Raw genomic sequence first — 26,144 nt, 5'->3', positions numbered from 1 at the left:
ACTGTTGGTTTCAATATAATCTTGAATATTTGTAATATATATATATATATATATATATATAAATATATATATATATATATATTTATATATATATATATATATATATAAATATATATATATATAAATATATTTATATATATATATAAATATATAAATATATATTAAGATTATTTCCATACAAAAAAATGGTAAAATTGAATTTAGATTTAGCTCGTGTCGTATTCGTGACGTCGGCAGGGGGCTGAAGGGGGCGGGGCTCTCCGTCCAAACACCTCGCGCGGTGCGGGCAGCGCGTGACAAACACCTGGAGCGGAACTAGAACCGGTTCCAGCTTTTTTTCCCTCCGGTTTGTTTTGACTGTGGCACCATGTGGGCGCGAGCTTTACTGTGCGCGGCGCTGCTGTGCGCGCTCTGTCGGGTCGGAAGGACGGAAGCCGAGAGGGACCAGAGGGATGACAGGGACCAGAGGGAGGTTCAGGACCTCAGCCACAAGTCCAGCAGACTGGTGAGAGATTCATTATATATAATTTAAATATATATATAATAACATATCAAGTCCAGCAGACTGGTGAGAGATTCATTATATATATTATATATATACAATTTAAATATGTATATAATAATATATCAAGTCCAGCAGACTGGTGAGAGATTCATTATATATATTATATATATACAATTTAAATATATATATAATAACATATCAAGTCCAGCAGACTGGTGAGAGATTCATTATATATATATATACAATTTAAATATATATATAATAACATATCAAGTCCAGCAGACTGGTGAGAGATTCATTATATATATATATACAATTTAAATATATATATAATAATATATCAAGTCCAGCAGACTGGTGAGAGATTCATTATATACAATTTAAATATATATATAATAACATATCAAGTCCAGCAGACTGGTGAGAGATTCATTATATATATATACAATTTAAATATATATATAATAACATATCAAGTCCAGCAGACTGGTGAGAGATTCATTATATATATTATATATATACAATTTAAATATATATATAATAACATATCAAGTCCAGCAGACTGGTGAGAGATTCATTATATATATATATATATACAATTTAAATATATATATAATAACATATCAAGTCCAGCAGACTGGTGAGAGATTCATTATATATATATATATATATATACAATTTAAATATATATATAATAATAATATATCAAGTCCAGCAGACTGGTGAGAGATTCATTATATATATTATATACAATTTAAATATATATATAATAATATATCAAGTCCAGCAGACTGGTGAGAGATTCATTATATATATATATATATATATATGTGTTCAATATACCACAAACATCATCAATAATGAAAAACAGTATCAGTGGTTACAGCCTGAGAAATGTGATTGTTATCATATTATTATTGTATCATCATTTTAACCCAGTTTATCTTTCTGTCATTTTTATAAATGTAATGTTTCATATTTTACTGGTATTTTTTTGAGAACAATCATTTAAAAAAGTTCAAGTCAGTGATTCTGTTTTAGTGAAACGAACCTTTGCATGAAGTTTTATTTATAAAGTCATGAGAACATGAACATTACTGGATTATTATTGTTTCATCATCTGTGACATTTTATTAAGAATCATTCACTAAATATTATCGTTATTCTCAATCTGTGGATCTGAAGCTGGAGATTCATCTGGAAGAGTCACTTTGTTTTTATATTAAGACTTTACATTTACAAAATGTGGGTTGTTGTGTGTTGAAGTGTCTGGTGTTGTTGTGTGTTGTTGTGTGTTGTTGTTGTTGTTGTGTGTTGTTGTTGTTGTGTGTCAGCCTCTCGTCTGATGTGCACGTGTGTTTGATTCCAGCTGGGCGCTCTGCACGAGGTTCTGGAAAAGCTTCAGACCAAGAGGATGAATCCCTGGGGGAAGAAGTATGGACAGGTTCCCTCAGTGAGTCACAGCCATTCACTCGTGATGAAATATCAAATATAGACTGTATATAAAGAATTAAACATAGGCTGCAGATAACTGTATATAAAGAATTAAACATAGGCTGTATATAACTGTATATAAAGAATTAAACAGGCTGTATATAGTAACTGTATATAAAGAATTAAACATAGGCTGCAGATAACTGTATATAAAGAATTAAACATAGGCTGTATATAACTGTATATAAAGAATTAAACATAGGCTGTATATAACTGTATATAAAGAATTAAACATAGGCTGTATATAGTAACTGTATATAAAGCATTAAACATAGGCTGCAGATAACTGTATATAAAGAATTAAACATAGGCTGTATATAACTGTATATAAAGAATTAAACAGGCTGTATATAGTAACTGTATATAAAGAATTAAACATAGGCTGCAGATAACTGTATATAAAGAATTAAACATAGGCTGTATATAACTGTATATAAAGAATTAAACATAGGCTGTAGATAACTGTATATAAAGCATTAAACATAGGCTGTAGATAGTAACTGTATATAAAGAATTAAACATAGGCTGTATATAGTAACTGTATATAAAGAATTAAACATAGGCTGTAGATAACTGTATATAAAGAATTAAACATAGGCTGTATATAACTGTATATAAAGAATTAAACATAGGCTGTATATAACTGTATATAAAGAATTAAACAGGCTGTATATAGAAGTTAAACAGGATCAGACCCACGTCAACTAAAGAAAATTAGAGCGTCATGTTTCCACCAGTTTTAAATCAGCGGTGGATTAAAACCTCTTCTGTAGAGAGACGATGGATTTGTGTTGTCATGTAAATCAGCTGATCATTTGAATAATTGTATATTGACGATTTTGGTTTGTTACTTTTTAAACTATTTAGAACCTGAGTAGTGACGTCTGTGGTTATTTAAAGGGACAGGCTCAACGAAAACTCAGATATGTATATAAATGTGTATTTCTGTTTAAACTTCTTTTTAATTTCTAACATTTGGTTGTTTGTTTTCTTTAAATGTATCAGTCATTAATAATTAAACAGTAAAATATGAAATCTTAGTCTCATTTGATTGTCATCGAGGTTTAATGTCTAATGGACCAATAGTTTTTAATATATTCATCAGGTTCTATAAATCATGTATCTCCTCGTGAAGCAGGCTCCTGATGACGGGGCCCTGAGCGTGCGCGGCCTCAGGGGCGTGTGCACGGCCTCAGGGGCGTGTGCACGGCCTCAGGGGCGTGTGCACGGGTTGTGTGGATGTGTAAAGTGTCTCCTGCCGTTCACAGTGCGATCTGGGGGAACACTGCGCCGTCAGAAAAGGATCTCGCATCGGAAAGATGTGCGACTGTCCCCAAGGAGCCTTCTGCAACTTCTTCCTGCTGAAGTGCCTATGAGCCAGTCAGATGATTGTGTATTTTAAAATGTACAGAAACACAAATGTAAATAAATCCATGATGCATTCAAGCTTTTCTCTCGTTTCTTCCAGCGACTCACGATGTGAAATGAACATCTGGATATTTCTGGTTTCTTGGATTTTAGGTCTCATGGTCACATCTGGCTTCAGCTGCTGAACGTCTTGTTAACAGGCTTTTATTTTTCGTGTCGTCTCTGTGTACTGTGAATAGTTTCTTCTGTTGCGCCCCCTGCAGGACTGTTTCCATGTGAGACTCAGCTGCTCGACTTCACTCCACAAAAGATTCAATTATTTATTTCCAGTTCAATTCTACATGATTTTTTTTTTTTACAAAGTGAGAATTCATCTGACCCGTTGTGATTTTATGTAAATTCATTGATTCATTCTGAAAAATCGGATTGATCGACAAGTTACAAATAAACTGAAACTATATCAAACCTGTTTGTCGGCACCAAGAGAAAAATATGAATCTTCTTATTAAAATGAGTTTAATGTGAACATGCTGATTCTGTGTGAATGAAACATTTGATCTTTGTAGACTTTAAATATTCAGACTCCAGACAAAATATCTTGAAAGACAACAAACCCAGTGGTTATGACATGATGACCAGTCGAGTTCTCATTTACTGAAACCTTCAACGTCTTATGATAAATGTCATATTTAATATATGTAATATCATTTAAATCACCAGGCGTGAACAGTGTTTTTGTCCCAGAAGGTTTTATTAGAAGATACTTTACAGACGTCTAGACTCCTCGAGGCTGCTTGAAGTTCATGCCGACGGTCGGCTGGGTGACCTGCAGGTTGGACAAACTGCCGAAGTCCTGAGAACAGAAGAGAATAGTGTGTAAGCCTGGTGTAAACCAACAGGACCAGAGTTTATCAGGTGTCTGAGAGCATCAGGGTCTGAGAGGAACGGATCATCCTTCAAACACGGGAAAGGCTCTCAGCTTCATCTTCCTGTACTATCAATGACCTGGCCACAGGACGCCATGGTCACTTTCGATACAGGGCGGAAAGAATCGACAGTGTCACACACGACACCGACGACTCGACAAAACTTAAAGGTTCAGTGAAAGAATCTATTGGTTGATTAAAAACGAATCCATGAGATGTTTTCATGAGTGTTTCATCTAAAATGTACCGAGTTATCTTCTTAAACCCCGAATGAGCTTTTTATATTTGAACTCCATGTTTTTACAGCGTGTGAGGAGCTGTGGTCGTTCTGTGGTCGTTCTGCAGGATCATTGATATCTTCAGGTTCCACTGTGTTCACATCCCTCAGCTCTGTAACTTCACACGTTACGAGTCGTGCGGCTGCTCGGCAGCTTCAGACCGAGCTGCTGCTCCTGATCGCAGCTCGACTTCTTTACCTGAGAGTCGTTGAGCTTCTGTCTGCGGAGCAGTCGAACCTTCACTTTGATCAAGTGACATGTTTTTACGACAAGGTCATGAAGAGCTGCTCACTCCTGAACTGTGACTTTGTAATCTGATTAAGTTAGAAACACTCACCAGCAGCTTCAGCATCTCCTTGGTGTCGGGATCAACTTCAATCAGCTCTTGGTCCAGAGCAGACACCTGCACAGGTGAACACACACACACACACACACACACACACGTTAGCGTTTCTACATTCTTCTCTTAAAGCAACAGCGCCCTCTGCAGCCACACAGTGATTGTGTTGGGCTCTGTGTCCGAATGAAAACGTCTTCAGGACATGTGACTGATGACTCAGGTTTAAAACTGATGTTTATTCTCATCTCAAATCTCTTTTATTCAAACCTTCTCTTATTAACAATATGTCCGTTCAAATGTAGACATCTTTAAGTTAGAAACATTAAGTTTGATTAATGAACCTGTGGCTGTAAAAATACTGTAAAGAAATCTGTATTTTCACATCAACCTTCAGTTGAATCAGAACAGTCAAGTGTTTGTCTCATTAAAAACATGTTCATTTAACCACGACACCACAAACAAGCAGCCGACGCACGTTTCTTTTTGTCTGCGAGCGTCAGGGTTGAAAAGGAACTGATCATCCTTCAAACACGGGAAATGCTCACAGTTTGATATTCCTGTACTATCAATGATCTGGCGACAGGGACGCCATGACCACTTTCGATACAGGAGACGCCGGCGTGAGAACAAGTCAAAGGATAAAACATCCATGAATATAATATCTTCCTCCAACAGAGGCTGAATTCAAAGAGGATGTTCAGAAGTTCTCATGAGACGACAGGACGTCTTTTATTCAAGTTCAACGACTTCCCCTCATTATCTCATCAATTCTGATATTTTTGATTCTAATATAAAACCTGGTCAAATGTTCAGATGATAAAAACATCTGTTGAATATCATCAAAGTCTGAAGCAGCAGAAACTAACTCGACACTGAAGTGATGAGAGGTTCGTTAGAGTGACTGATGTTTGGAAAGGTTTGAGATTAATTTAACTTTTAACCCAAAATGAATGTTGCCTCTTTGAAAACATGATCCAGAGTCAACAGTGAAAACAATTAGACGTGTTCCACTTCAGATAAATAAGATCTCAGCAACAAACCTAGAGATCAAACTTTCTGGAGCTCATCAAGAACTTTAAACTAACTTCAGTGACACGGTAAAAATGTAGTTCAACATAAACTGATACAATTCCTCGTAATGTTCTGATCATACCGGAGCTGATAAAGTGATGAATGCAGCTTTAACACAATGAGCACATTTTCAAAGTGCTACCACACACACACACACACAGAACAGCAGAACCCAGCACATGGGAGTTTCAGTTCTCAACCCCAGATGAGACGTGAGGACACGTGAGGACACGTGAGGACAGACTCAGCCTCAGAATTCACTGAGGTCCCGTGTGTCATGCTCAATGTGCTGAGCATCAAACCAGTGAAAAACAATGTGTTGGTATCATCATTACATTTGAATTATGTGGATATAACTAATGTCCAGGCTGCGTTCAGCCTCTCGTCTCCACTGTGTGTGTGTGTGTGTGTGTGTGTGTGTTGCTGCAAAGTTGTGTGCGTTGCGATGCCTTCACTGACCTCTGGCACGTAGTTGTCCCTCCTCTCTCTCTCCTCCTCCTGCAGTTTGATGGAGATTCCTCTGACTGGACCCCTCTGGATCCTCTTCATCAGATGTGTCACATACCTGCAGCAGCAGCACAAGCTCATGAAACATCTAGATCAGAACTTCCAACGATTCTTCTCAGGTAAACTTGAAACCATCACAGTCGCTAAACCCTCGTTTCCTCCTCATCCTTCTCTCACGTTCTCCTCCGTCACACAGTAACTATACATCTACAGTAATCAGATTACATCACTGGATCCTAACCTCCACTCTGGGACATGATGTGGAAATCGAAGGTGAACACGGTTTCAGTAGAGATGAACTGAGTAATACAGAAGAAGTGGAATTAAAACTATCATCTTCTTGAAGTAGTTTGTGAAGCTTCTCGTGTTGCGTGTCTTTGTTTTGTTAACGATGAAGCGGAACAATACTCTGCTCCGGTTCATCGTCACCATGACTCATTCTCCCGTCAACTTTTTACACATCCCAACGTGAAGAGGCGTCCGCACTAACGTTACGATCCTCTGAGCTGCTCTCCTGGAAGAGGCTCTTCATGTAATGTGCCCCCCCCCCCCACAGCTGATAAACCTGCGATCGACTCCGATCCCACAGATGAGCTGATGTGTTACCTCCACATGCTCCCTGGATGTTATTTAAATGTCTGAGAGCATCAGGGTCTGAGAGGAACTGATCATCCTTCAAACACGGGAAAGGCTCTCAGCTTCATCTTCCTGTACTATCAATGACCTGGCCACAGGACGCCATGGTCACTTTCGATACAGGGCGGAAAGAATGGTGGAACCGCTGACACTCACCCAGCGATCTTGTTGCGGAGCTTCTTGCTGGGGATGATGGCGATCTCCTCGCACACCCTCTTGTTGGTGTGGAAGTCGTTACCCAGCCGGGTGTAGTATTTCTCGATGATGACCCTGGCGGCCTTCTTCACCGTCTTGGTCCTGACTCGTCCCTGCAGACGTCACATCACACGTTCATCAGTCAGACACGTTTCACGTGGTTAACACAGCAGACATGAGGCGTCCATGTTGGACACTGATCCTCAGATATCATCGATTCTTCTCATTTTCATCATCAGAAGTTTTTACATTTTCTTCTTTTCACGTTCGACTGCAAAACATCAGCGACCGATGACGTAGACTCACTTCCTGTCGCAGCTGTGAAACCTTCAGGTGTCTCTAATCTTTATCACTTTGAAGCTGGGGATCGAACCCGCAGCTTCAGCCTCTTAACGTTCGTTTCCGTTATAACCGGGAACGCGCAGCTCGTTCAGCTGAGTCTCCGGTTCAACGACAAGACGTCGTGAACGAGTCTCCTGCACGTTACCAGCACCGAGGCTAACTCCGGGGTTAGCTTCATGGGCTAACTGTCGGTGGCCGGTTACTGACGGAGACGTCACCGTTTAACGGACTGTGTAGACACAGAAAGAGCAGCGGAGCCACTCTGCAGCTCCCGGTAAACTCAGCCGGTAAACGGAGACGGGACACCGGGGCCCATTCAGCTGGAAGACGGCTCCGCTCCGCCTCCTCCGTCACTACACCGAAAATTAAACGCTCTGTGCGGATCATCTAACGTCAATACAGCCGCGGCCCGGTTCAACTCACTGCCCGGTGTCCACCGAGGACGTTACCGGGGAATAAGAACCGTTAAAACACCAGGATTATGACCGATAGCACAGGAAGACATGAAACATTTACCCACCATGTTGGATCGGCCTGGTAGAAGAGGACGACCAGACTTCCGGCGGAAGTTTAAATCCACACACGGATGTTTGGATACAACCGTGACCCCTGCTGGTGGGAGGGTGTAATTACAACAATAGATGGACGACAGAGAGAGAGATTTAGATGGATAGATATAGATAGATAGATAAATAGATAAATAGATAGATGGATAGATAGATATATATCTATATATATATCTATATATAGATATCTTTATATAAATAGATAGATAGAGAGATAGATAGATAGAACATAGAGAGATGGATAGATATATATATATATATAGATAGATAGATAGATAGATAGATAGAACATAGAGAGATGGATAGGTATATATATATATGTATATATATATAGATAGATAGATAGATAAATAGAAGATAGAGAGATGGATAGGTAGATATATATAGATATAGATAAATAGATGGATAGAGAGATAGATGATAGAGAGATTGATAGATGATAGATAGATTGATAGATTGATAGATAGATGATAAAGAGATAGACGATATATAGATAGATAGATAGATTAATAGAAGATAGAGAGATGGAAAGGTAGATATATATAGATATAGATAAATAGATGATAGAGAGATAGATGGTTAGGTGGATATATATCTATATATATTGATATATAGATGGATAGAGAGAGAGAGAGAGAGAGATAGATAGATAGATAGATGATAGAGAGATTGTAGATAGATGATGGAGAGATAGATAGATAGATAGATGGATAGCCAGGTGGATGGATGGATCCAGGTCTCTTAATAAGTTATAAATGTTAAATGTTATTATATTTATTAAGGTAAATTGCTGTGAACCTGGTTTTTACTGAATTTTGTTCTTTTTACATTAAATATGAAACTTTTTTATTTTCACTGTTTCACTTCTACATGTTAGCCTCCGGGACTACATTTCCCATGGGCCATAGCGCGGCATCTTCTTGTCACATGACTGGCGGTGACGTCACGTGTTTTTCGACATGGCCGCTTCCGTCTCGAGTGAAGATTTGATCAACCTGCAGCTTCTGTTAAAGGTTCGATTCCGTCCTGTGTGTGTGTGTGTGTGTGTGTGTGTGTGTGTGTGTGTGTGTGTGTGTGTGTGTGTGTGTGTGTGTGTGTGTGTGTGTGTGTGTGTGTGTGTGTGTGTGTTATCGTTTTCATTCAGTAAAGAGAAACTACACATCCAGTGACTCAGGAGGAATAAAGAGCAGAAGCATCATCACATATAGAATGTTCTCATGTTCACATGTTCATTCACATGTTCTCATGTTCACATGTTCATTCACATGTTCACATGTTCACATGTTCTCATGTTCACATGTTCACAGATATCATCACTTCACATGTTCTCATGTTCCCATGTCGTCCTGCTGAACCGAGGTTTGCATCGATGGAATCACAGATTCTCTGACCACATGTTGTCTCTCACAGGCTCCGTCCAAAGATGCAGTCAGAGACGTTTGTGTCCAGAGTCACAGAGACCCGGGACACCGGCTCACTGAAACCACGGCCACGACACTCAACATCCCTACAGCCCAGGCTGCACAGGTAACACACACACACACACACACACACACACACCTTTTCTTTAACTCCAGTTTATCATCTGTAACAAGACGTCTCTTCATTTCATAATGTAGCTGCAGCTGTTCTACATATTTTACATCATCAGAGCCATTTGGTTGCGATCTGTTAATTCAGCCTCCAAACAAATAAACTCAGACTCTTGTTCCTGTTCTGGTAACAGAACCTGGACTTTGACCATTTCAAAATAAAACATTCGTTTGAAATGCAGAGATGCGTTGACCCTGACCTCTTTTATTGTCCTCCAGCTCGTCCGCTCTCTCCACGCTCTCTCTCATCACGTCCTCTTCAACAACCTCAGCTCTCCAGAGCAGATCCTCGCTCTCTTCCCCGAGTCGTTTCACCCCAGTCTGAAGAACCTGATCACAAAGATCCTGCTGGAGAACAGGTCAGAACCCTCCTGGTCCAGTTCACTGACTCACAGTGACAAGCACGACTCACAACACGATCAAACCTTTTCTTCACTGGTCAAAAAACACACTGACATCTGGCTTGTGTCTCTAATCAGAATCAATTCAATCAGTCACATTTGATTTGTCTCATATTCAGTTTGTCTCATCGATGTCAACAAGCAGCAACGTCCTCTGTCCTTAAATCAACAAGAGTCAAACTACAGAGACACTTTCTGAGCAGTAACTGAAGCTCAGAGTCACATGTGAGGACCCGTCTCCAGGACACGAGGACAATAGATGCTGATGAACTGAAGACATCAACAGATTCTCTACATTAGAAGAAACAGTTTGTGACTTCATGTTTGAAGTATTTGTACATGAGGACATGTCTGATAGAGATGAAGGAGCAGACACATGAACTGAGGAGGTCACATGACTCTGTAGTACACATGTTTTTATTAGCTCTGATCATCAGTTCAATAATATTAAAATACACAAATCATTCAGAAACAAACGTCACTGATTGGTTGACTCAGTGTGATGATGTAACGACGGGCTGTGATGACATCACATCTTCCTCTGATGTTTTTCAGTTCAACATGGAGGACGGAGGCTGCGAGTGACCAGAGTGAGTTCATGTCATCCTGTGTGTGTGTGTGTGTGTGTGTGTGTGTGTGTGTGTGTGTGTGTGTGTGTGTGTGTGTGTGTGTGTGAGAGAGTGTGTGAAGCACTAAACTGTGTGTGTGTGTGTGTGTGTGTAGTCTCTCTCCCTCAGCTCAAGGACCTGGACTGGCGGGTTGACATGGTAACTGGTTCAGACTCGCTCGGCCGTATGTCGGTTCCGACCTGCCTGGTTCAGCTGAAGGTGAGAATGACCCTGAGCAACACTGCCACCTACTGACAGGGGAATAACATGACATGAAACAGCCGTGGAGCAGACGACCCTGGTTCTGGTGTCTTCACGTACTCGACCTCTCTGGACTCAGAGGAGTCGCAGCTCCTGCAGAATTTCTCAGGCAGTAGTTGCGATGTGTCTAAGGTTTAAGGTTTAATGAGTAAACACATGAATCCTCATCGCTCTGGTCACTTTAACACTGAGTCCTGACTCAGACACAGCCGCCCCTGAGTCTCAGGACTCCTTCACACCTTGTTTGGTTCAGTTTCCTGAGTGGCAGCTCGCACGGTCTCTGTCTGTGTCATCACGCTGTTGATTATGATCATGTGTATCTGTCATGGTCTCATACGTGTGACGTGTTTCAGGTGGAGGATCCGTGTCCATCAGCAGGTAGTGAGTCGGTTTCCACGGTGACGGTGGAGCTGAGCAGGGAGTCTCTGGACACCATACTGGACGGACTGGGACGCATCAGAGACCAGCTGTCGGTGGTCGCTGCGAAATAGACTCAAACGATTGTGATTGAATCAACGTGTCACAGATTTTGTCCCATTTCAGATTTTTTATCTTCATGTTTGATCCTAAGATTAGTTAAACTCATTAAATTCATCAGTTCACAGTTTGTTTTGATAAATTTGTGTTTAAACTTCTCAAAACTTAAAATGGATTTACATCTAAAATATCATCAAACATTTGACAACAATAGAAAACGAACACAGTTTTATTTTGAGCTGATCATTTCATGTTTCCCTTCATCAGAGGTGATGAGTTAAAACATTTTAAAGAAGCATCTTGAATGTAAAAAGTCAACACTTCATTTAAATTCATTATTAAAATTATAAATATACAAACATTAAATCCCCTCAGCATCTTCCATTAAACCACTGAAAAGTCACTTCATAGTTATTTATTTATTATTGTTATATTCTTTGATTAATGATAAAAACGTTAAAGGACAAGTTCACATTATTTGTCACATTGGGTGATATGACCTTAGTGTCTATTATTAATATTATATAATATATATCATGTGTTTACTGGCTCCATGTGTGGAATCGCACAAAGAACCAGGACGATCACAACAACGTTCACGAAACACATGCATGAGACTGGTTTGAACAAAGACTTGAAATGTGAACTTGCCCTTCAAACGTCTGACTGAATATGAAGAGAAAGTTTCCTTCATCTGATGAGTCAACGTCAGTGAGTCAGAGGTTTACAGATGTTTACAGATGTTTCTCTGAGAACACGTCTTCCTGTCTTTATTTCTTATCCCAGTAGAAAAATACCCTTTAAAGCTGCTTCACATAGAAGAAGGATCATTCAGCTACTTTCACATTTGATCCCACTTTGTGAATTAGTTTAGATTCTTCACGCTCACTCTGCCTGGCGACTACCAGAGGTGTTGTGTGTCTGTGTGTCCTCAGGACGGGGGCAGGACTGTGATCCCGTCCATGTCCAGCTCCACTGTGTGAACACTGAAGTCTCCCAGACCCTGAAACCAACAGTTATCATGATGAGAAGTAATCCACCACACAGAGCTGAACGTTTGTTTCTCATTGGATGATAAGATTGTATTTTAGTTGATATTAATCAGTCTCAACTTCTCTCTGGATTTGTAACTTCTCCAGCCTCTGTCACTCTCCACCACCGTGACGTCACCTGACGTGAGCTGCTGTTCTGAAGCCTCAGTTTCACATTTTGTCCATTTTGATTTTATGAAACCAGAAGTAACCATATATGGAGGAGCAGGGGGTGGAGCCTGACTGAGAGTTCAAGTATAACTGCACCGATTGGACGGTACCAGCTGTCAATCACACTGTGGTCTCCACCCCCCAACACATGTGGTGCTTTCTGGTCAGTTTGACTCTAAATGATGAGAATTGATAAATGAACGTCAGCTGTTTGAAGACGACTTGAGACGTAAAGTTAGTTAGTAAACAGATATGATGTCGTCTTTTCAAGTTCACTGAAATGAAATGTCTGAATACGGAGCATGGACTCATGGTGCTGTCGGTCAGTCCAGTTTGTCAACATGGAGGAGCTTCAGTCTCTCATCGTCACCGATCGACGTCCCATGAGCAGATCTGAGTTTATCTGACTATAGAAATATAGAAATATAGAAAGTACTGATGTCTGCTTCTTACCGGTGTGTTGTTGAGGACCTGGAGCACCGCCTGCTGCTGCTCAGGCTCCCGGGTCAGCAGGTAGAGGAATCCACCGCCCCCGGCACCGGCCAGACTCTGACCCAGGACCAGTGGCCTCAGAGCCTCCATCATGGTCCTCACAGAGGCCGGTTCACACCCAGGAGCCATCAGCTTCTTCTGCTGCCACGAGCGGTTCAGACACCGACCCAGTCTGGACAGAGAGCCTGCAGGGGGAGACATGTTCAACCTGCGCTCCACATCACACACAGTGTGTGTTCAGTGTGTGTTCAGTGTGTGTTCAGTGTGTGTTCAGTGTTCAGTGTGTGTTCAGTGTGTGTTCAGTGTTCAGTGTGTGTTCAGTGTGTGTTCAGTGTTCAGTGTATGAACAGTGTGTGTTCAGTCTCACCCTCTGAACAGGCTCTGACACATTCCTCTGAATTGGCCACAAGCTCCCGGGCGTTCTGGACCATTGAGGGCAGACGACTGTACCAGTTACGAACCACATCCTACAGACAGATCCACCATCATCATCATCATCATCATCATCATCATCATCATCACCATCATCATCATCATCATCATCATCACCATCATCATCATCATCGTCATCATCATCGTCATCATCATCATCATCATCATCATCATCATCATCATCATCACCACCATCATCATCATCATCATCACCATCATCATCATCATCATCATCATCACCATCATCATCATCATCATCATCATCATCATCACCATCATCATCATCATCATCACAGCTCCATTAGGAGAATAGAGCGTGTCTCTTTACATCCTCCCCCAGAACTCAGGTTAAAGAATAAGGTCCAACAGAACATTGAACACTCAGGGATGTTCATATCTAACTCAGCTGCACAGACAGTGTGTGTGTCCTCTTCATCATTGTTATTTTATCTGATAGTCTTTGAATAACTGGACTAATTGGTTGCCGCAGAGCTTTTACTCAAATTGGCTGAGGGATGTTTGCCTGCGACAGCCCCTCATGTGCATGAGAGGGCTCACACTAACCTCACGTGACAGAGTGACTGTGACAGAATGAACTGCTCTTCCTCCAACACATTGATACGACCTCATGTTACTGTTTATTTGTAAGTCAGCCTTTGGATTTCGCCATTTGAGTTTGATGAAGCTAATGTGGCGTCCATTATTCCCTGAACATGAAGCAATGTTGAACTAAAATGAAACCGTGTGAACAGACTGAACAGACCAACACAAACCTGCAGCAGGTTTCGAGCCAGGCGGGTTTTCCCCGTATACACTAGCAGGAGGCGCTGCTCCAGAGAAACCAAGAAGTCGTCTGGAGGACTGAGATGTTCCACCTCTACCTGCAGGGGCAGAGACGTTCTGGAGCGACCCACCTTCACTCCGCCCACCAGACCTCCCACCTGATCCTGCCAACCTCCACCTGCATGAGAGGAGGAGAAGAAGAAGAGGTGGATGAGGGAGAAGAAGAAGAACAACAACAAAAGAGAGGAAGAAGAAGAGCGTAGAGTAAACAGATGCAGCTGCTGAACGAGTGCAGCGTTTGTGCGTCAGAGCTTCAGACCTGTGGTGAGAATCTGCTCCAGGTACAGGATGGCGTGGATGAGGCAGTCCGTGTCGTAGGTTCGACCGGTGCATCTGTAGACAGCAGCGAACAGCGCCCCCGCCAGGATACTGCTAGTACCTGCAGGACAACAACACGTCACACCTCCGGTGAGAGAAGATCTGTGCTGAAACTGAAAATACTCCAATATATAATATTCAGACGTGAAACATGAATCTCAACATACATTGGTTGTTTTCAGTTGTTATGACAGACTTAATGTGTGTTCCTCATTTTATTCAAATGTTTTCTCACCCAGTCCAGATCCAGTGGGCAGCGCCGACCAGCTGTGGAGCTCCACCCCTCCCCCCCACCTCTGCATCAGCTGATGCCCCAGAGAATGCTGGGAGGTGAGAGACACCAGGCCGCTGCACACACATACCGCCTTCAGTAGGGCTCCTGTGACACACACACACACACACACACACACACACACACACACACACACACACACACACACACACACAGAGTCAGAGAGTTTAGACCACTGGTGGTCAACATAGGGGTCGGGCCCCTCCAGAGGGTCACCTGATAAACCTGAGGGGTCGTCATGACTCATCATGAACCATGTGGTTCAGCAGTGTGATCGCTCTCACTCACAAGACAAAGGTTTGAAACTGCAGCTTGAAGGAATCCCAGTTTGAGACACTCTGGGGTTGATGGTCGGATCCTAAACTCGAGCTTGTCTCTTACCGGGGGCGTGGGGCTGACAGTAGTCCCGCAAGTCATCCAGGCTGTCGCACACTGTTTCCGTGGAAACCTCACTTTCCCTTCCCGCCGTGTGGCTGACCAGCAGGAGGCGGGGCTCTGCAATGCGACGGGCTCTGGCACCGATGGGGCGTTTCCCATCGATCCTCACTGCAGCGTTGGTCACAGAGCCGCCGTGCTCAAAGGCGATGGGAGGAGTGTCACTCCACCCGCCTGAAACACAAAGAGGCCGAGAACGATGAGCTGATATTCATCAGTTAAAGAACTTAGAGGGAACTTTCCCTTCCTCAAGTAAAATGAATAGAATATCAAATGAAAAATGTAGCAGTTCATAACCACACCTTCCTCCCAACACGGAGGAGAGGTCAGAGGTCAAAGCTGAATCAGATCCTCTGGACTCACCTGCCAAGTCCAGTCTGGCCGGACACTCCACTTCCTTCCACTCATCAAGGGGCGGGATTTCACCCTGACCAATAGAGATGAACCTCTGTGATGACATCACAGCCTGTCGCAGCAGCACCTGACCCGCGCCCTCGTAGTGCCGCGCTGCACGAACCAGCAGGTCCGGCCTGTAGAGGGCAGTCACAGGTTATAATCAACCGATGACACATTAAAGTGAATCAAGTCCAGAGTGACACTCACCTACTCAGCCAATCAACTCTCTGTTTAGCCAGGGCGTGGACTCCACCCCTCAGGTTACCCTCCTCCAACAGGAAGTAGGCGGGGCTCCAGGCCTCGTTAGCAGCAGGTCCACTCCTCAGACCTCCTCTCCCCCCCGCCATACACACCAACACATCAGCAATACAGGAGAGACAGCGAGCAGCCACGCCCAGCTCAGTCCCAGGCTCCGCCCCCTGCTCCCTGCAACCTCCTGCAACTGAAGAAAGAGGAAAAACAAGAGGAAGCATAAACTAGGCTTTATCCCACCTAATGTAAACTATCCCATCCACCCCCCCCCCCACTCACTGTTGTCCAGTGTCTCCAGGAGCGCCCCCTGCTGGCCGCCCAGCACCGCTGCCTTGAAGTAAGGCAGCAGGCAGACGTCTGTCTGACTCGTCAGGGCGTCAAACACTCTCCGCCTCCCGGCCAGGAACATTAGCTCCTCCCTCCACTGGAGCTCCGCCTCCTGACGGGTGAGTGACAGCACCTCCTTTAACGACAGCCTCCATGCCTCCCTCCACCACTGCAGGCAGCCGCCTCCCCCCAGCAGCCAGCCAACACCGTCCTCCAGACCCACAGCTCCCCCTCTGGGGTGGAGCACCGGGAAGAGACGAGCCTCCAGGAGGGAGCGCTGTGCTCCTCTGACCCATAACTCCTCCGGCCTGAGGAGAGACGAGAGGAGGGGAGAGAGGAAGAGAGGAAGAGAGGAGGAAGAAAGAGGAGAGGAAGAGGAGATCTTAAGAAAGTGTTTACGAGGTAAAATAGATTTTTGTGACCGTTGAACAACTTTTTATCAGTTTTATAAAATTGTGTTTGTAAAACACCAAATCATAAAGTACAAAGACTAATTTTCAAGAATCAATCTCACTGTGTTCCTGTCCTGTTGAAGAAGTCGCTCCATCTCTGGTTGAGGAAGGAGGCGTCGCTGTCATCAGAGGAGACCTAAGGAGGAGGAGGAGGAGGAGGAGGAGGAGGAGACTGATTTACATCTGGTGATGAAGCTCTGAGCTGATCAGAATATTCACCTGCTGCATTAAAAAACATTTGCTTTCTTTTCTTTTACTTCCCTTTGCTTCGTTTTGTGAACCTCGTCTGTTCAAATGAAAGGATGAACACAAACGAGGTAAACATGAAGAAGTCTCTCACTTTCAGCAGCAGCTCTCAGAGTCTGTGTCCATGTGAATCATTGACATAACAACTGAGCAAAGTCCGTCCACGGAGGAAGAGAGCTCCGGAGAATTAAGAGGATTTTCTTCAGTGAAGAACGAACATATTTAATGTTTCGCTGGTTTATTAGAAGGACATTTTGATAAATGTTGGTTTTATTGAACTTTATTTATGAATCATTTCAAAGCAGGAGTAACAAAGTGAGAGAAAAAGACAGAGGGGACATTAAAGTTTCATATTGGACGTATTTTACCTGCAGGTTGTCCTGCGCTCCCAACACTGTGTAGACGTCCAGCTTTAACTCCCCCAGCTCGATGCGATGTCCCTGGATGATGATGTCATTGGTCATTTTCAGCTGCCTGATGCAACGTGATGTCGACGGCTGGAGACCCGACAGTAAACATCCCGAGGGGACGTCCAGAGGACCCTGGTGCAGAGGTCAGAGGTCACAACACTGGAACATGAACTGAACAGATTCTTCTTGTGATCAAACAGACTCTATAGCGAGGGACTAGATTCTGGGGCCAGAAGCTTCTGGTTAGTGTTTCTAGTTTGACCGATCATGTTTGAGCTGCAGGTCAGAAGCTCTCTGAACGGAGAAGGAGGTTTGGGCCCCGATAACAACTCTTTCCACCAGAGGCCCCGAAATATGTTCTGCTGTCCTCAGAAGCTAATTCATTATGAGAAGATGTCGATGTTAAGCGCCTCACCTGTAGGTGGCAGTGCTGCACCACCGCTCCGGTCGCCACAGCAACGTCTGCCTCCAGAACGCTGTTGATCACCCGACCTCCGTCGCTGAGGCCGCTCTCCCTCTGAGGGGAAACAGGAAGTCGTGCAGCGCTTGTGAAACTCAGCAAGAATGCTTGTATGAGGACACAGAGGAACAGGGTGAGTCACCTGGATGTGAGACAGCGTGTTCCTGTCTGTCCAATCACAGGTCAGTCGCTCCACGTGCTGCTTTCCAGACGAAGTCAGGTAGTCGTAGCGACCGCCGGGGACGTAGACTTTGAGGGCGAGAGCAAAACACAAGTCTTCAAGCTAAGCTAAGCTAAGCTAGCAGTTCACCCTGTTCCTAGTCTTCAAGCTAAGCTAAGCTAGCAGTTTTCTCCTGTTCTCAGTCTTTATGCTAAGCTAAGCTAGGTTTTTCCCCTGTTCCTAGTCTTCAAGCTAAGCTAAGTTAGGACTTTCCTCCTGTTCTCAGTCTTTATGCTAAGCTAAGCTAGCAGTTCACCCTGTTCTTAGTCTTCAAGCTAAGCTAAGCTAGCTGTTTCCTCCTGTTCTCAGTCTTTATGCTAATGTAAATAGCCGTTTTCCCTGTTTCCAAATCTTTTCACCCAGTTTGAATCTTTATCTGAAGCTAAGCTAACTGTTTCATCTTGTATGAGGGCAAAACACGAGAACAAGGACAATGAGGACAAAGTATTTTTAGAATTAGCAAAGGGAGTCAAGCGGTTTGACAGGTTCAGACAGAGAGACAGACAGGTTCACAGACAGACAGGTTCACAGACAGACAGACAGGTTCAGACAGACAGACAGGTTCACAGACAGACAGACAGACAGGTTCACAGACAGACAGACAGACAGGTTCACAGACAGACAGACAGGTTCACAGACAGACAGGTTCACAGACAGACAGGTTCACCCACCCAGTCTGAGTGGAGTCCCTCTGAGGATCTTCCACAGTTCTGTCCTGCCGCCCCTCACTATCGCCCCCTGTGGTCCAACTATAGAACTGCAGCCGGCTCTCTCCTCATTCACAAACTGATCCTGGGTCAGATCTGAGCAGAGACACTTCAGGACGTCCAGGAAGAGCGAGATCTGAGGAACGAGACCGACGGATGAAACCAGAGCTTCCAATCATACTTGTTTTTAGAAACAACGTGAGTTTAAGTGTTCAACACGAATGAGAGCGGATGTGTGACGAGTGTTCAGCTGATCATGAAGTTACGTGAAAGAGGAGTTGATGAGCAACAAGGCCAGGCTAACCGGCTAGCTCCCGAGCTAACTATCCTATTTGCATGATAACACGCAGCTAGCCTGACATGCCCGCTAACAAAGCGAGAACTGAGGACGATATTTCCTCCATATGCTGGAAGCTGTTGACCAATCAGAGCAGACTGGGCTTTATCAGGAGGGGGGGGGTCTTAAAGAGACGAGTGTTTGAGACATTGGCTGAAAAGAGGAGCTGCAGCGATGGACAGTCTGAGGAAAGTTTTCTGAACGTTAGAGCATGAAAACATTTTACAGTCACAACACAAATCAAAACGATCGACATGAAGACGATCGACATGAAGACGATCGACATGAAGACGATCGACATGAAGACGATCGACATGCGTCTCAGTTCAGTTTCCACTCAACGCTGCTATTCTACCTGCAGGGGCGGAGCTCCAGAGTCCAGGCCCAGGTACGTGCAGCCATCTAGAGGAGGAGTTACGTGAGTCTGCAACAACTTCTCTGACACAGACCTGCTGAAGAAGACCGGACCTGACACCTGCAGACAGACCAGCAAACACAGACCTCATCAGTCTGGATCCTTCCTGGTTAGAACAACATTCAAACATCAGCTTCCATCATTATAAAAAGATTCTAACATTTCCCTTTCATGCGTGGCGTTAATGAGCCGTGTACTTCACACTGACACACTCACTTCCTCTCTGGGACACAGACACGGCGGAGAACTTTAGTTTCAGGCGCTGAATGAAAATTGAACTTGAAGCACAAAACAGCAACTTTCCTGATTCTGTGTTTTGAGTGAAATGACCCTTTAAGAGCGTGAATATCAAACCTCAGCTTTCAGTAAAGTAACAGTAAATAAAGTGTTAGTCAAACCAGCGTCTTTGTTTTTAAAAGTGTGTTTGATTTTGTTAGTCAGCGCAGGAACAGACGCACCAGTGGCACTTTCCCATCAGGCATCACAGCTTGTTCAATCTGCTCCTTTGTTCCCCTGTAGATGACGTCTCTGACTTGACCCTGGGAGACAAAACAAACGCACCTCAGTCACACTATTGAAGTGAGGTGTATAAAGTATGTGATTATAAAGTATTTAAATATAAAGCATGTAAATAAAAAGTATTTAAATATAAAGTATGTAATTATAAAGTATTTATAAAGTATGTAATTATAAAGTATTTAAATATAAAGCATGTAAATAAAAAGTATTTAAACACTTCACACAAAACAATCACAAAGTCATTAAGTCATTTAATGGACACTAGTTTAAATAAAGTGAGCACCTGTTGGTCGGACAGGTAGACTCCGTGATTGGCTGCATAGGAGACGTCACCTGGTAACGCCAAAACCTGAACACCAGAGAAGCCCTGCCAGGAAAGAGCTAACACACACACACACACACACACACACACACACACACACACACACACACACTAAAGTTAGAGACTATGCTTAAACAAATCAGACGCACTGGAAGAATTGGAATTACTTGCAGTTGTTTGGATCTGTTCCAGGATCTGTTCCAGAATCTGTTCCAGGATCTGTTCCAGGATCACAGTCTCTCCCTCTGTGTTTATGTCACTTTGACTTTTGACTTTATCCTTTTAAACATTTGTCAGAATGACATCATTTCTAACCAGGTGAATGTTTGAGCCAAATCTGAAAACTTCCCTCGTGTTTTCCTGAGACGTGGAAACGAGCCTCGATTCACAGCAGGAAAACAACATGGAACAAGAAACAATAACAGAAGAAGGAAAGAAGTGTTTTGAATAGCCAGTGTGTGAATAAGTTGGTTCCTAGAACCCAAACTAAAGAAGTGTAGGAAGTTACTCAGCAGTGATTCCTCGGTGCTCTAACCAAACACTAACCAAAGTCAGCAGGGATGGAGAGAATCATGTCAGTGCTGCAGACCCAAACACCAGGAGGTGAACCAGGACAGATCTGAGTCAAAAACACAAAACCAACAGTCTGTGTAAACTACAGTGGCCCCAACAAACAACCCTGAGGAACACCACCACAACACAGTTATCTCCATTTCAAGTTTAGAAGCTGTCAGCGAGTATATTTTCACTACTCAGTGTTGTTGGTGGTTTGATTTTTGTCATCGTAATTTAAAATGTGAGGTTCTGAGTGAAATAAACGAAGACTGAGACAGACCTTGGTACTGAGTAAGTCCAGCAGCAGGTCCAGACAGCAGACCGGAGCCTGGACCTTCTGGTCGGGTTTCTCTAGAGGTAACCAGCAGAACGCTCTGCTGCAGGAGCTCCAGGGGAAATCTCGACCCTGCAGCATATCGACACCTGTTAGCAGCGAACAATACAAATCTAACTAGAGAAACAAAAACACAGCGGCTGACTGAACTCACGGTGTGGAGGATGAGGATGTGAGCATCATCCAGGACGTCAGCTGTCACCACCTGAGGATAGAGAACATCTTCATTCAACATGTCAGGAGCTAACTCAGGGTTTCTTCTGGGCTTCGTGTTGTTGCATGTAGACTTCACAATGTCCGCAGTGTCCCCATCATAACCGTCCCACACTCACAGTGTGTCCGGCTCTGCTGCTCAGATGTTCAGCAGCGACCAGCAGAGCGTTCAGTGTTGCCCCCCCGCTGCCCAGCGGCTCCTGGCGGTCCTGCACTGTCAAAACCAACGCACCCTCATAGAGAGAGCCACACTGCTGCCGCAACTCCAGCTCTGTGACACACACACACACACACACACACACACACACACACACACACACACACACAGTGAGGGTTTATACACTTTACACAAACACTGATACTGATGATGATGATGATGATGAGGATGATGATGATGCTCACCTCTCTGGAAGGAGTACACGGTGTCTTTGTGTTGGCAGGTCAGGACCACCACCGTCCATCTCATGCTGCTGCTGTCCCTCATCTCTTGTCTCTTGTCTCAGTTCCACTGAGACGTGTCCCCACCTCAGAGATGTCTCCTCCGTCCCCTCAGGTCATAACTGAGCAGTTACATGGTAACAGTTAGTTTACAGCCTAGTTTAGGACCGCGCTGTGATTGGTCCGCTCAGAGCGTCAGTTCCAGCAGTTGTTTTTCCGGTCTTTCTTCTTCGTCGTAAAATCACCTCGACAAACGTTTTCTTTGTAGCTTTACCTTCAACATTTGAAATATAAGCATTTGTTAGAAACACAACAGAGACAGACACACAGAGAGACCGAGACAGAGACACAAAGACAGAGACAGAGAGACAGAGACAGAGAGACAGAGACACAAAGACAGAGACAGAGAGACACAGAGAGACAGACACACAGAGAGACAGAGACACAAAGACAGAGACAGAGAGACACAGAGAGACAGACACACAGAGAGACAGAGACACAAAGACAGAGACAGAGAGACAGACACACAGAGAGACAGACACGTCTCTCTCTAAATGTGAGGACGCTCTTTGACAGACATAGAATAAATGAACTCGAACCTAAACATCACAACTCTATAACTAACACACACACACACACATACACACACACACCAGCAGCAGCAGCACGGACCATGTGTCCGTCAGTAGCTGTCCTCAGTGTCCGTCAGTAGCTGTCCTCAGTGTCCGTCAGTAGCTGTCCTCAGTGTCCGTCAGTAGCTGTCCTCAGTGTCCGTGAGAACCAAACACCCGGATACAGAACCTCGGCTGCACAAACGGTGGCGCTTGGTTTTAATGCCGAGACCTCTGGGGGGGCGGGGACAGACTTACTGATGTGTCCGTATGTAAATGAGGGGGAGGTCCTAACCTCAGTCTGGAGCGGGATTGGTCAACTGAGCGATCCAGACTGAAGCAATCTGTTCCACGTGATCTTCCTGCAGCGCAGTCCAAACAGACGAAGACAGAGTAATGGATGTGAACCGTCATCACTCCTGTGACCAATCCTGCATGAGACTGAGGTTAGGACCGCCTCCCTCATTAACATAGACACAGAAACAAATACATTAATGTTATAATTCATCAGAAGTACTTTATTAATCCCTGTAGGGAAATAGAAATGTATACGTTTTATTTATCAATGTTTTAATTCATACTTTTAATTATGAATGTATTAATTCATACATTTAATTATGAATGTATTAATTCATACATTTATTTATGTATTGATTTATACTTGAGTCAGTTTTGTCCTCCATAGGCTCTGGGATGTTTCCAGTCAGTTTGGTCTGAATTCGATATTTGATGATATAAAACACAGATGTGATGACGGCAGGAAGCAGTTTAGCTTCTGAGAGGGAGGGAAGCGTCCTCCGTCTTTATTTAGTCTTTGTTCCACAGAAATCACCGGATTTCCTGTGAAACCTGTTTCATGATTGACACTTCAAGTCCTGCTCCTCCAGAACACACACCACATACATGGTTAAAAACATAAAACATGTTTAATGACTTATTCAAAGGGAATTCAGCAGAAAATTATATACAGATGTACATTTAAATGCCACAGAGGCAGCAGATTCATTCGTCATCTCAGTCTTCATCCTCCTCATCGTCAGCAGGCAGCGGCCTGGACCTGCACACAAAACACACGCAGTCACACTTGAGCTCGTCTTTATAGAACATGGTCACAGGAGTCAGCTCTGGTAGAGTCATTCATTCCAGATGCACAGTTACTTCGCCTCATCTTTTTAAAGGAGACACATTCTGATCATCTTCATGCTGTGAAATGTTTTATGTCCTCCGACTGTCCATCGCTGCAGCTCCTCTTTTCAACAAACCCACGGTTGTGTTTAAATAAACGTTGGTTTTCAGGACGAGAGTCAGACTGTGGGAATTATGCAAATGTGTCAGACGGGACTCAATCACCTGTTTTCTACAAACACGTTAAGTATCATTAATAACATGCCTGAGACATGACCATAAACTACACAAGGACATTAAACATCAGAGCTTCAGTCTAACATGACACCGAAGCACAACATCCTCCAGAAGAAACTGTGGAAGGAAACAGCTCGACGTGCACACATACAAAAAGACCTTCACTGGTTCCACAGGAGAAAAGGAGTCAACACAAAGCTCTGGAGATACAAACCACGTGAACTGATCCTGAGCTGAAACCATTCTTTAGTACTGATGGTAGGATTCAGGTGTTACTGCTAATGACATCAACTCATACACATTAAAGAGCATTATATTTCTGAATCGTGTTTCCACCAGATCCTCCAGTTTATTCATCAGGTGTGAAGGAATTCAAACTCCAGTGTTTATATCTGAGGGCAAATTCAACCAACGGTTCCAGGACCAGACCTCTGAGCTACAACGAGACCTGATAAGACACATACTTCCTGTTGGCCTTTGACACCCCGCTGCCTCCGGCCTCCTCGTCGTCCTCGATCTCTTGGGGTCTCTGGTTCTCCTTCTCTGGTTTCCGGGGGGGGCCACCAAAGAAGTCACCGATGCCCTTCTGCCAGGTCGGAGTGGGGCGAGGACACACTGGGTTCCCACCGGCATATTTGCCCTTAGCTTTGAATTAAAGAAGACGACCATCAGCTCAGCTGTGTTGTTTGGATGTGGACAGACTGGGTGTGGACAGACTGGGTGTGGACACACTGACCTGGTGTGGACGCCTGGCTGCTGCAGGACGACGAGTTGGTGGAACTGGAGCCCAGAGACTTCCTCGGAGCTGAAGCTGCAACAGCTGAAAACAAGAGGAACATGTGAGGAACAGACACCAGAGAGAGTCCACTGGGAAACATGAGCGACTTATTATGAATATGATTCTGTATGATGGGGGGGGGGCAGATATAACGTCACCAGCAGGAGCACTTCTAAACTCCTACAGCAAGATTGTAAATTTCACTTCTTATTAAATTGAGGGGTGAATGGTGGATCTGTGTAGAGCCGAAGGTTCCACAGCACCATGTAGATGAATTAAAAACCGTTCATCGCTTCCTGTCGCACATTTACTTTCAACGAGAAGCGGAATAATATTCAATCATGTAATTTCTCAATGAGGTTTCGTGCAACGTCCGCTAGAAGCCGCAATGTGGCGCTAAAAACTGGCGCCAGCGCAGAGAAGTTTAGTTTCAGACGAAGTTGTGTGAAATGAATTCATCACACGATGAAAACACAAAGAACCAGTTTGACTCCGACTGCAGAGCAACAAAGAGAGGAGCGGCTCCTGTTGGCGGGAGACTGATGCTCTCTAAGTGAAACACGGGGACAGATCCAGAAGTTTCCATTAATGTCGGACATGAGTCACTGTACCTTTCCTGTAGGAGCCGGGGACACTGTCCGCTTTAGTCCGCACCATGTTCCCTCCGAGCGGAGACAGACACCGAGTAAACAGAGGACAGAGGAGAGACAGCTCAGGGACCAGAGACAAAGCGGGCGGACAACAGAACTAACAGGAAGTGAGAGGAGCACACTCCCGCGCTGGTTTAAAAAGCTCAGCGGGGGCGGGAGATTTCTTCTTCTGGTGCTTCGCTTCTGGTAGACGAGAAGAAGCGATGGTAAAACACTGCCACGCCCTGGTAGTCTGGAAGAACTACAGCATGGGAGATGGATGGATGAAGGATTCATAAACATTTAAATAATTAAGTATAAAATGACTGAAGTAGAATCATTTTATAAAAGTAACAGAGTACTGAAACTAAATATAAATACAGATTAAAAAAAGTTGTGCCTTAGTTCAACACTGAAAACATAAAAATACATGTAAACACATAAAAATACATGTAAACACATCAAAACATGAACAAAATGTGAACACACAATAACACACGTCAAGCAGAGCTGAAATGATCAGTGTATATTGATCAATGTGTAGAAATCTATAAGAATAATTAAAGATAAAGAGTCAGTG

General features: G+C 43.7%; 5 protein-coding genes and 3 non-coding genes across 11 annotated transcripts; 2 read left to right on the top strand and 6 right to left on the bottom strand.

The window, feature by feature from the left end:
• Positions 1–241: 241 nt before the first annotated feature.
• Positions 242–3,445, top strand: cart2 (cocaine- and amphetamine-regulated transcript 2). Its single transcript, XM_069529129.1, has 3 exons — positions 242–505; positions 1,875–1,958; positions 3,268–3,445. The coding sequence occupies exons 1-3, from the start codon at positions 368–370 to the stop codon at positions 3,373–3,375; spliced, it is 330 nt and encodes a 109-aa protein (XP_069385230.1). The 5' UTR covers positions 242–367; the 3' UTR covers positions 3,376–3,445.
• Positions 3,446–4,099: 654 nt separating this feature from the next.
• Positions 4,100–8,334, bottom strand: LOC109644462 (small ribosomal subunit protein eS17). Its single transcript, XM_020109857.2, has 5 exons — positions 8,183–8,334; positions 7,282–7,433; positions 6,442–6,547; positions 4,909–4,974; positions 4,100–4,220 (listed from the first exon to the last, which is right to left on the bottom strand). The coding sequence occupies exons 1-5, from the start codon at positions 8,183–8,185 to the stop codon at positions 4,143–4,145; spliced, it is 405 nt and encodes a 134-aa protein (XP_019965416.1). The 5' UTR covers positions 8,186–8,334; the 3' UTR covers positions 4,100–4,142.
• Positions 4,284–4,409, bottom strand: LOC138411001 (small nucleolar RNA SNORA71). The gene has a single exon (XR_011243644.1). It is a non-coding gene; the product is annotated as a small nucleolar RNA SNORA71 (small nucleolar RNA).
• Positions 5,396–5,522, bottom strand: LOC138411003 (small nucleolar RNA SNORA71). Its single transcript, XR_011243646.1, has one exon. It is a non-coding gene; the product is annotated as a small nucleolar RNA SNORA71 (small nucleolar RNA).
• Positions 7,125–7,250, bottom strand: LOC138411002 (small nucleolar RNA SNORA71). The gene has a single exon (XR_011243645.1). It is a non-coding gene; the product is annotated as a small nucleolar RNA SNORA71 (small nucleolar RNA).
• Positions 8,154–11,799, top strand: commd9 (COMM domain containing 9). The gene is made up of 7 exons (XM_069529128.1): positions 8,154–8,277; positions 9,106–9,241; positions 9,639–9,755; positions 10,040–10,179; positions 10,777–10,811; positions 10,945–11,048; positions 11,444–11,799. Exons 2-7 carry the CDS (start codon positions 9,188–9,190, stop codon positions 11,579–11,581), a joined length of 588 nt encoding a protein of 195 aa, XP_069385229.1. The 5' UTR covers positions 8,154–8,277; positions 9,106–9,187; the 3' UTR covers positions 11,582–11,799.
• LOC109647017 (L-fucose kinase) lies at positions 11,781–23,030 on the bottom strand. Of its 4 annotated transcripts, none has more exons than XM_069529116.1 (24): positions 22,838–23,030; positions 22,149–22,458; positions 21,866–22,017; positions 21,688–21,738; positions 21,480–21,605; positions 21,191–21,263; positions 20,606–20,703; positions 20,262–20,342; positions 19,744–19,863; positions 19,016–19,187; positions 18,267–18,373; positions 18,080–18,181; positions 17,623–17,796; positions 17,071–17,144; positions 16,509–16,864; positions 16,185–16,419; positions 15,945–16,111; positions 15,528–15,755; positions 15,090–15,233; positions 14,796–14,915; positions 14,467–14,654; positions 13,629–13,728; positions 13,223–13,446; positions 11,781–12,570 (listed from the first exon to the last, which is right to left on the bottom strand). In XM_069529116.1, exons 2-24 carry the CDS (start codon positions 22,228–22,230, stop codon positions 12,499–12,501), a joined length of 3,246 nt encoding a protein of 1,081 aa, XP_069385217.1. In that variant the 5' UTR covers positions 22,231–22,458; positions 22,838–23,030; the 3' UTR covers positions 11,781–12,498. The 4 variants fall into 4 exon arrangements, with proteins under 4 accessions (XP_069385217.1, XP_069385218.1, XP_069385219.1 ...); XM_069529117.1 differs by having other exon boundaries at positions 22,149–22,306; positions 22,838–23,022; XM_069529118.1 differs by having other exon boundaries at positions 22,149–22,306; positions 22,857–22,981.
• Positions 23,031–23,702: 672 nt separating this feature from the next.
• Positions 23,703–25,756, bottom strand: pclaf (PCNA clamp associated factor). The gene is made up of 4 exons (XM_020112193.2): positions 25,547–25,756; positions 24,894–24,977; positions 24,622–24,802; positions 23,703–23,852 (listed from the first exon to the last, which is right to left on the bottom strand). Exons 1-4 carry the CDS (start codon positions 25,590–25,592, stop codon positions 23,810–23,812), a joined length of 354 nt encoding a protein of 117 aa, XP_019967752.1. The 5' UTR covers positions 25,593–25,756; the 3' UTR covers positions 23,703–23,809.
• Positions 25,757–26,144: the final 388 nt, after the last annotated feature.

Source organism: Paralichthys olivaceus, chromosome 7 (genome assembly GCF_024713975.1).
Source record: "Paralichthys olivaceus isolate ysfri-2021 chromosome 7, ASM2471397v2, whole genome shotgun sequence".
NCBI lineage: Eukaryota > Metazoa > Chordata > Actinopteri > Pleuronectiformes > Paralichthyidae > Paralichthys > Paralichthys olivaceus.
Note: the sequence above shows the minus strand (reverse complement) of the source record. Positions and strands in the feature narration are given on the sequence as shown.

Excerpts from the sequence above, each read along its gene's own strand:
- cart2 (XM_069529129.1), top strand. The coding sequence starts at position 368 with ATGTGGGCGCGAGCTTTACTGTGCGCGGCGCTGCTGTGCGCGCTCTGT. Across the intron at positions 506-1,874 it reads GCCACAAGTCCAGCAGACTG|CTGGGCGCTCTGCACGAGGT; the intron begins GTGAGAGATTCA and ends GTTTGATTCCAG. Across the intron at positions 1,959-3,267 it reads AGTATGGACAGGTTCCCTCA|TGCGATCTGGGGGAACACTG; the intron begins GTGAGTCACAGC and ends TGCCGTTCACAG.
- LOC109644462 (XM_020109857.2), bottom strand. Across the intron at positions 6,548-7,281 it reads CTCCGCAACAAGATCGCTGG|GTATGTGACACATCTGATGA; the intron begins GTGAGTGTCAGC and ends CTGCTGCTGCAG. Across the intron at positions 4,221-4,908 it reads AGGAGATGCTGAAGCTGCTG|GACTTCGGCAGTTTGTCCAA; the intron begins GTGAGTGTTTCT and ends TTCTGTTCTCAG.
- commd9 (XM_069529128.1), top strand. The coding sequence starts at position 9,188 with ATGGCCGCTTCCGTCTCGAGTGAAGATTTGATCAACCTGCAGCTTCTG. Across the intron at positions 9,756-10,039 it reads CTACAGCCCAGGCTGCACAG|CTCGTCCGCTCTCTCCACGC; the intron begins GTAACACACACA and ends ATTGTCCTCCAG. Across the intron at positions 11,049-11,443 it reads CCTGCCTGGTTCAGCTGAAG|GTGGAGGATCCGTGTCCATC; the intron begins GTGAGAATGACC and ends GACGTGTTTCAG.
- LOC109647017 (XM_069529116.1), bottom strand. The coding sequence starts at position 22,230 with ATGAGGGACAGCAGCAGCATGAGATGGACGGTGGTGGTCCTGACCTGC. Across the intron at positions 22,018-22,148 it reads CGTGTACTCCTTCCAGAGAG|AGCTGGAGTTGCGGCAGCAG; the intron begins GTGAGCATCATC and ends TGTGTGTCACAG. Across the intron at positions 14,655-14,795 it reads GGAGCAGATTCTCACCACAG|GTGGAGGTTGGCAGGATCAG; the intron begins GTCTGAAGCTCT and ends CCTCTCATGCAG.
- pclaf (XM_020112193.2), bottom strand. The coding sequence starts at position 25,592 with ATGGTGCGGACTAAAGCGGACAGTGTCCCCGGCTCCTACAGGAAAG. Across the intron at positions 24,803-24,893 it reads CAGCCAGGCGTCCACACCAG|CTAAGGGCAAATATGCCGGT; the intron begins GTCAGTGTGTCC and ends TTTAATTCAAAG. Across the intron at positions 23,853-24,621 it reads GTGTCAAAGGCCAACAGGAA|GTCCAGGCCGCTGCCTGCTG; the intron begins GTATGTGTCTTA and ends TTTTGTGTGCAG.